The following is a 9,446-nucleotide window of genomic DNA, read 5'->3' as shown; positions in this document are numbered from 1 at the left end:
ATTAGTCTTTTTCAAATTTATTTTATTTTATATCTAATGACACAAATATATGTCATGATTTACCACACTTTTCTTTTGTATCACTGTTGTTTAATCCTTTACAAATAAAATGGCACTTTTATATGACTTTTGTTGTAGTGCATGCTCATTTATCTAGTTGCTCAAATCATCTAAATAATTCTGATAACAAAGAATTGTGATGGATTTGATTCATTCACTTACTAAGCTGCTTGAGACATCTTTTTGCTAGTTCATGGTGAAAGGAGTTTTCGTACATAAACAAATAAATAATTTTGAAAAGTACATCCCCAATGTACTGATATCATACAAGTTGAAGACACCACAAACTCTTCTCCTTCATCCTATAGTACAACCAGAATGGACCGATATCATACAAGTTCAAGACACCTCAAACTCTTCTTCATCCTGTACTAAATAGAAACAAACTTCTAATAAACATCCAGCCATATCATAAATTTTCCACTTAAACTCTGCCCGAATCAATTATCACTGGAGAGCGCAGTAACAACTCAATTGAAAAGTTTCACAAAGGTGGGGAATTACTGGAATAAAAAGTTGTACAAAGATGTTCAATTACACTGGCAATCTCCAAAACACAACAATAGAACACCCATACAGAACACATGGCAATCTAATCTAATACAGAATAATGGTGAAAAAAATTAAAGCACAGGGATAGAAACGTGTCATTGCTACAGAAATCAAGAGAAACAAGAAAATGACAACAAAAAAGTACAAACCCATGATGAAGAACTTGCCACTGATCTTTTCTGAGCCAGATCACTTTTGTCTCTTGTAAATCTTGTGCAAGAAAGACTTCAACACCTCCTGAACAGCTTTGCTGGGCTGAGCTTCAATGGAAGAGATCAGTTGTTCATAGCTTGCAGCCTCATACTCCGCGAACACAGACTATGAGGAGAAAAGAGGCATAAAATTTAAATAAATAAATAAATAAATTGAGAAAAAAAATTAAGAGCATGATTTGATGCAAATAATCCTACTCAGAAGGAGCAACTTGTTAATATAGATAGCACAAATAAAATTGATTGCAAATGCCTCGTTGAAGGTCCCAGTACACCTAGGCAGTTTCTACCTTTCACGATAAACAATTTGCAGAGTCTGAAACTTCACGGGAAAAAACAATCCACCAGTGTCATCTTGTTAAAACTACACTGTTGTTAAGATTTCAACTCCAATCAGAACTACCCACATGCGAGTGGGGAGCTCTAAGGCACTAAATGGGGAAGCAAAATCCCCAAACTACCCCTCCAACCCCCCAAGAATGGCATAGATCAGCCCCCTTATATCCAGGTTTCTGATAGAACTTGAACTCTAATAAGTCTATTATTAATAATATTCCAGATACGGGTACTATGAATCCAAATTTAAAATTTATATTTTCACTTTGAAAACCAGCATGTGAGTAATAATACACATGGAATACCTACAAATAGAAATTCCAAGTTTTTTATTTTAAATCATGTGTCAAGGGATGAAAAGTCAGTTTGATTTTATGAATAATCTGAAATGTTGATTTCAGCAGTATAAGGTGCATGGTTAAAGCACATCCGACATTTATATTTATAAGTAGCTGATGTGCAGTATATCACATCTAAATGTATAAATTTTCAATTTAGAAATTAAATTTTAAAATTTGGCATCTTTGTATGTTTGTGTTTGTCTCTCTCCATACATGTGTGTTGTGTGTGTGTGTTGTGTGCATGTATCTATGTACTTTGTATATGTATGTGTGCGTGTTGCGTGCATGTATCTATGTACTTTGTATATGTATGTGTGTGCGCGTCTACATCTATGTGTGTGCTGGCATGTGTGTTGATGAGAACGGGCTTAGAATGCCTAAGCATAACTTATTTATGTCCACTTTTGGTAGCTCATACGTCACGTCTCATAGAATTACATCCTTGTAAGAGCTTTAAAACAAAATTATTGAAGTCAACCAGCCCCATGGGTAGAAATGCAATCAAAGGGTTGGGTAGGGGAAATTTATTTGTTTTAGAATATAAAACAATAACCCTCAATCCTAACCGAAACTTATGAGTTTTTGTGTAATGGTTAGACTTTAAGATGGTATCAGAGCAACCCATGTTCAAATCCCACCAGCCACAAAGTTAAGTCAATTTTTCTAAAAATTGACGCTGCGGCCTAAATCCACATTTTGGCAATAGGAAAAAGGGCCCTCACCAAAACTTTTGCTATAATGGTTAAAACCTTTAAGAATTTGTATTCTCAAACATTGTCCTATTTGGTTCTGAATCTTCCGACATTATTTACGAACTGATGTGTGAACTAACATTTTGCTGCTTGCTGACATGACACATTGGTAAGCTAACACTATTTTGTATAAATCTAGAGCAGTGACGAACTCATCACTAAATAAGCAGAATAAGGACAATAAGTATAGAAAAAGATCATTTCATACAGATAATTTATGTGTTCCTTCATTTATGCCAAAGCAAACACGAACTTGACTATTCATCAGCTACTGGTCGTATAACTTGACTCTCTAACTGATAATATCACTCTAACCATAATCCAGTCCAGCAGTACAAGGAGAGTTGTGTATAGGTAACAAAGGACAGCACGGTCTGAATAATATGGTAAGGTCCTGTCCAAACAATTTGGTAATAGTCTGATAATAACCTTTAACCCAGTGTCTCGGATAGCTCTTAAATATGTATCAATGTTTTGATGGAGTGCAATATCATCAAGAAAATGTGATTGCATATATGGCTGTAAACAATACCCTTAAGACAGTCTTTGCAACAAGGAACATATTACATAGGTCAAGATTAGAAAACTCAAGTTACTGTAGACACTACACGAGGTAGAATATTAATCATACCTGCAGATTCAGGTCATTATAAACGGCTTTCACTTTTGTAACACAAGCGGGATCTGACTTCCCATAATTCTCCTGGGAGTACATTTAACATTAATTTTTATCATAGTTCTTCCAAGAGCAAAAAAGTTATAAATGGTGGGCTGGAACCATACTCACCGATAGAAGTTTCATTTGGTTTTCATTGGCGCGCTCAAGGGCTTGTACAATAAGCCAAGAGCACTTAAAATCTTCAATATCGGTCCCAATCTGAAAGCATATAGGACTCCAAAATTAAACTAACAGAAATCAGAAGGTTCAGGGTCAAATAAACCATAGATTGCCATTGTGAAAAAAAATACTGTAATGCTTCTTGCTCAAATAAGAAAATGGAAGAAAGCTTGTCCGTATTTACCTTACCAATTACTTCAGGAGCACCAAAACAATCTAGGTAATCATCCTAAAAAAAGGCTTATAGTCATTATTAAAACAGTCTCTTAACTATGGAACATTAACTTTTTACTATTATCAGAAAACACACCTGAACTTGGAAATACGTTCCCATTTCAACAAGAATGTTTTTCACCTCAACAAAGTTGTCCAATTTTTCACCAGACATCACCAAAGCACATGCAACCTAGAGAAAAAGATGGTTAGGCTTTTGTTTAAGTTTCTTCTGAAATAAAATTACAATTACAAGTGAAAACCAACACATGATGTTAGTACAAAAATATGGTACAAGGTAAAAACAGACTAGTTACTGAAACTTGTTACTAAGCTATTCTGGTGAGCTCCGGAAAATTAAAAAAATTCAATACAAAATTAGAAAATATCTTAGATTTATACATAAAGGACAACCAATTTAAACTATAGTTTGAAAAATTGACATAACCTTGATATTGGTGTTAACTTGAAATCTTATATATTTAGTGTAGGTACTGATCTGTGAAGTAAGAAATTGCTATTAGCACTGTCATTCACTGATAACTTTTACCCAACAAAATCATTGCTGCTTCTTCCTTGCTCGAAGAAGACACCTGTTGTTTCTTTTCTTCATCATCTTCATCTACATAGTCATTTGTGGTTGAAGAGTTTGGGAAAAATATTAGGGTTAGTTTCTCTCATTGAGAAACCCCTCTTTTATATTAATGCATTCTTACAACTAGGTCCTTACAACATTGACTAATTCACTTAGTATCTAAATAACTCAACACTCCCCCTCAAGATGGGCGATAGATATCAATCATCCCCATCTTGTTACAAAAGATATCATACTCTCTAGAACCTAATCCTTTTGTTAAACAATCAGCTAACTGCTCTTCTGATTTCACATAGCTCAAAGTCAGAACTCCTCTATTCAGTTGCTCCTTGATAAAGAACCGATCAATCTCCACATGTTTGGTGCGATCATGCTGAACTTGATTGTTTGCAATATTAATCGCCGATTTGTTGTCACACCAAAGTTGTAAGGAGTCTCTTCTAAACAAGCGCAGCTCAGATAATATGTTTTTTACCCACATCAACTCGCACAGACTAACTGTCATAGCTCTGTACTCGGCCTCAGCTGTAGATCTAGCCACCACATCTTGCTTCTTGCTACGCCAAGATACAAGATTGCCTCCAACAAATACACAGTACCCTGTAGTGGATCTACGATCATCCATACAACCCGCCCAATCAGCATCACAATAGCCTTCAATTCTCAGATGTCCAAAACTCCTAAACCATAACCCCTTTCCTGGGCTTCCTTTAATATATCTAAGAATTCTGCGAACTGCCTCCATATGCTGCTCTCTGGGATCATGCATATATCTACTCACCACACTCACTGCATGAGTAATATCAGGTCTCGTATGGCATAGATATATAAGTCGTCCAACCAATCTTTGATATTGCTCTTTACTCACAGGGTCCCCACCCTCGGCACTCATCTTATGATTCTGCTCAATAGGAGTAGATGCAACTCTGCACCCCAACATCCCTGTCTCTGAGAGAAGATCCAGAGCATACTTCCGCTGAGAAAGCACTATACCCTTTCGCGATCTTGCAATTTTAATTCCGAGAAAGTACTTCAACTGCCTCAGATCTTTAACTTCAAATTCCTCTCCCAATTTCTTCTTCAACAGTAGGATTTCCTCAGCGTCATCTCCAGTGATTACAATATCATCAACATAGACCGCCAGGATAGTGATACGAGTTTTGGAGTGCCTGTAAAACACAGTATGATCACCATTGCACTGCTTGTACCCCATACCACAAACTGCCAACCTGAATCTATCAAACCATGCCCTCGGAGACTGTTTTAACCCATACAAAGACTTCTTCAACTTGCACACCTTTCCAGCTACTTGAGAAGTAGTGAATCCTGGTGGAATCTTCATATATACCTCCTCTTGAAGATCTCCATGCAAAAATGCATTCTTGACATCTAGCTGATGTAGTGGCCAATTAAAGTTGGCAGCACATGACACCAACACTCTAACAGTACTCATCTTTGCTACTGGAGCAAATGTCTCGTCATAGTCAATGCCGTATGTTTGGCAAGGCCTGGAGTTCCTCATGCATGGCATTCAACCACCTAGGATCTTGCTTAGCTACCTGCCAGTTGTTAGGTACAGGCACTGAATGCAACGATGCAATGAATGACTTATATGCAGGTGGAATGGATGCATATGAAATGTAATTCGCAATATCAGTATCCCAATTACCAAACTTAGCTGGAGGTTTTCCAGCATTGACTCTAGAGGTTCTGCGGGGCAAGACAGGAGTATCAGAGATATCAGGGAAGGAATTGTTACCTATCGACTCAGGTGGAAGAGAAGAGCAAGGCACTGGAGAGGAGGGACTTGGGTCATCAACGTTTGTGGGTACTGACACAGGCACAGGAGGCGGCTCATGCTGCTGTTTCTGTCTCCTCGTGTATACTCTCAGCTCCCCCTGACTTTGACTACCAACTCCTAAGTCACCACCACTACTCGGCGATGTACCATCACTACTCGGTGACTCAAGAGGACATGGAATCATCCCGATCACAATATCATTCTCATTCTCATTCTCCCCCTCTCTACTAGCATTAGTAGAGCCATCTCCAAACAAGGAACTCAACTCCGTCTTCTCTCCATAAAAAGGTTCAAACTCCCGAAAAGTCACATCCATACTGACAAACAGCCTTCTTTCAGTGGGACACCAACACTTGTATCCTTTTTGACTTGATGAGTAGCCAACAAAGATACATTTAACTGCTTGCGGATCCAGTTTACTCACCATCAACATGTGATCTCTCACATAACATGTGCATCCAAACACTCTTGGTGGAACAATAAAGACATTCGAGCCCAAGAGCATCTCACATGGTGTCTTCATCCCTAATACTCTTGACGGCATCCTGTTGATCAAATAAGCTGCTGTCATAACAGCCTCACTCCATAAAAACTTAGGCACATTCATTGTCAATATCAATGAGCGTGCCACTTCCAGTAGATGCATGTTCTTACGCTCAGCCACCCCATTCTGAGCAGGGGTGTCTGGGCAGGTGGTTTGATGAACAATTCCCTGATTAGAGATGAAAGCTGTAAACTCCTTATTGACATACTCAGTCACATTATCTGTTCAAAGAATCTTCACCTGCACTCCAAACTGTGTCTTCACATAAGCCGAGAAATCTTAAAAACATTTGTAAACCTCTGATTTCTGCTTCATCATGTATATCCAGATCATACGTGAATAACAATCAATGAAAGTAACAAACCATCTAAAACCACTGATAGATGTAGTAGGACATGGTCCCCAAACATCAGAATGGACAAGTGCAAATGGTTCACAACTTCGAAGACCAATCATTCTATAAGTAGAACGAGTATGTTTTCCAAGTTCACATGCATTACAAAATAACTCTTTTCTATCCACTTTCTTCATTAACTCAGGTTCTAATCTATTTAAACTCTCAAAAGATAAATGCCCTAACCGGCAATGTTGAAGCATCGCTTCTGCCTCTGGCCCTCCGCTAACAGCAGCAGCAATCATTGCAGTCTCCCTGTCCAAATACCAAAGACCATCACGTCTGATGCCAGTCCCAATCCTCCTCCCTGTTTCCTTCTCTTGAAAGACACACAAATCTCGATCAAATAACACGGTGCAATTTAATTGATCAATGAGAGAGCTAACTGAGAGTAAGTTAACTGGAAACGAAGGAACATGCAATACTGATGACAAGGTAACAGATGAAGTGCAATGGACCGAGCCAGTACCCCTGATGGGTTGGGATGTCCCATCAGCAGTCTGAACTGTCTCAGGATGCATATGCTTACTCGGATAATATAATGCAAACTCACTAGATGTTCCTGTGACATGCCTAGATGCACCTGAGTCTATGATCCAATCAACATGAGTTTTAGTGGATGCAAGTGCCTGAACCTGTGTACCTTTGTTCGCATGAGCATAACCAATAAAGTTACCAAAGCATGTAGTGGTAGCTAGATCCTGGGTGACTTGTCCCTTGCCCTTCGACCTCTCAGCCTGAAGCTTGAACAGACGTAGTTCCTCCATCTCTGTTATTTCAGCTCCAGTCATCCCAGCAGTAGTCTGAGACTCATCAGTCACAGTTAGGTGAGCAACTCCTTAGCCTACACGCCCCCTACCTCCTCGACCTGCACAGCCACCAGTCTGACTACGTTCACCCCAGTTCCTTTCCATGAGTGGCTTAGGGCACATCTGTCTCAGATGCCCTACCTCTTCGCAGTTGAAGCACTGCCTAGTCTCCCCTCTGAATCCAGTGTTATCCGGGTTGGATACCATCAGTGCAGACTTCTTCCCTGTAAGTCCACCTATCCCAGACTGTAGCCTGATACGACTCTCCTCCTGTATCATAGCCGAGACTGCCTTCTCCAATGGTGGGATCTTCGTCTGGGTTAGTAGCAATGCCGTCCTCTGCTCATACGCTGGAGCCAAACCTCGAAGAAACAACATGGTCCTCTTCTGCAAAGAGGCCTCGCGCTCCTTGCACTCCGGGTCCTTACAGCTCGCTAGGGACGAGAAGTGATCGTGATCGAGCCACAAGTGCTCCAGCTCTGTAGCGTACTCCTGTACAGTCCTCTCTCCTTGGACTATAGCGCTGATCTCCTTCTCGTTCTGAAATACCCTCAGGTTATTCAACTTCTTGATGATCTCCTCCATCGGATTTTTTTCAGTCTTCGTCATCGATCCAACTTGTATTTTTGCGGTGCGCAACGAAAAAATTTCGGCAACACTTCGACAGCACAACAAGAGAGATAGATCAATAAGAATTCTCGTTTCACCAAGGAAACAAGAACCAAAAGCAAGATATCTCAACAAAGTGAGATATCAGCTCTTCTCTCATCAGTTCTAGGACTGACTTGTCGAGGAAACCTAAATAATCTATTACAAATTAAGAACCAAATAGATCTTTTAATCAAACTACTTAATCACAAACCCCCTCTTTTAATCCCTGGTCCTCTTTCTCTCCCCCTCTCTTTCAGCAACAGTAACCAAGAAAGCAATTTAAAAGGGAAAAAAACCCCTCGAAAGCCCAAAAAATCTCTGTGATCGGAGAAACAACTGTCTCCTCCAAACCCACGCCAGACAACAGAACCTCCTCCCTCTTCGTACTGGCCAAGTCTCCAAGTCTCTCTCGTGCTGGTACTGTGACTGGAAAATCCGCGCCAGATCCTCCGTCCACCAATCCTCGATCAGATCCGAGGCTACAGAACCCTAGGCGAGGGCGACTCCGTCAGCAGCAGCGAGAACTCGACGGCTGCACCAAGGCATCGTTGACGGCGGTCAGTCCCCACCTAGGACAGCGTCGTCACTCGTGACGTTGACGGCGCACAGTCAGGTCGTCGAGTTCAGCGAGGTGAGTTCAACGATTCCCTTCTCTCTCTACTTCAGCGATGATGCTGGGTTTGAGGAAAGCCTTAGCTCGAAAATTAGGAAGAAAGAGCTCGATCAGAAACTGGGAAATGGCAGCGTCGTCAGAGCTCGAAGGAGGAGGTAGATGAGCCGCCACATGGCTCTGATACCATGAAGAGTTTGGGAAAAATATTAGGGTTAGTTTCTCTCATTGAGAAACCCCTCTTTTATATTAATGCATTCTTACAACTAGGTCCTTACAACATTGACTAATTCACTTAGTATCTAAATAACTCAATAATGGTTATCTATGCAACCTAGGTACTTCTATCATGAAGCAAAGACCGAACCAGACACTCATCCATACCCAAACTTTATGAAAACTCCTAAGATATATGTTTTAATTTCAAGCACTTGTCAGTGACTTCTTGGTCGTATATCCTACAATTCACATCCATTTCTTGAATCGCACTGGACATAGGTTGGGTTTATTTCAGCTCGTACCCAAGTTCAAAACTATAATTTTAAAGGGTTAACTAGGTGTCTAGTTCAAAAAACAAGTAGCCTCCAATTTATAATAATCAACACAAATAAAGAAGCTCAAATTTTGATCGGAATTTCAATTATAATAACAAGTGAATTTAAAAACAATAATGATCTCATGTAAATATCTCAATATATGTATGTATATATAACCACACACACTAAGGTGCGTACATCT

At 39.8% G+C, this 9,446-nt stretch overlaps 1 protein-coding gene across 1 annotated transcript in view; it reads right to left on the bottom strand.

Moving 5' to 3' along the window:
* Positions 535–9,446, bottom strand: part of LOC109830730 (farnesyl pyrophosphate synthase 1-like) — a gene marked incomplete at its 5' end in the record, with an annotated part of 24,866 nt that continues 15,954 nt past the window's right edge. The window contains 5 exon segments of the mRNA XM_020398098.1: positions 535–930; positions 2,885–2,956; positions 3,041–3,130; positions 3,276–3,320; positions 3,402–3,497. Coding sequence (XP_020253687.1) covers positions 802–930; positions 2,885–2,956; positions 3,041–3,130; positions 3,276–3,320; positions 3,402–3,497 — 432 coding nt within the window.

This window comes from Asparagus officinalis, chromosome 2 (assembly GCF_001876935.1).
Source record: "Asparagus officinalis chromosome 2, Aspof.V1, whole genome shotgun sequence".
Taxonomy (NCBI): Eukaryota; Viridiplantae; Streptophyta; class Magnoliopsida; order Asparagales; family Asparagaceae; genus Asparagus; species Asparagus officinalis.
The sequence above is the reverse complement of the archived record's forward strand: the minus strand, read 5'-3'. Positions and strand labels throughout refer to the sequence as shown.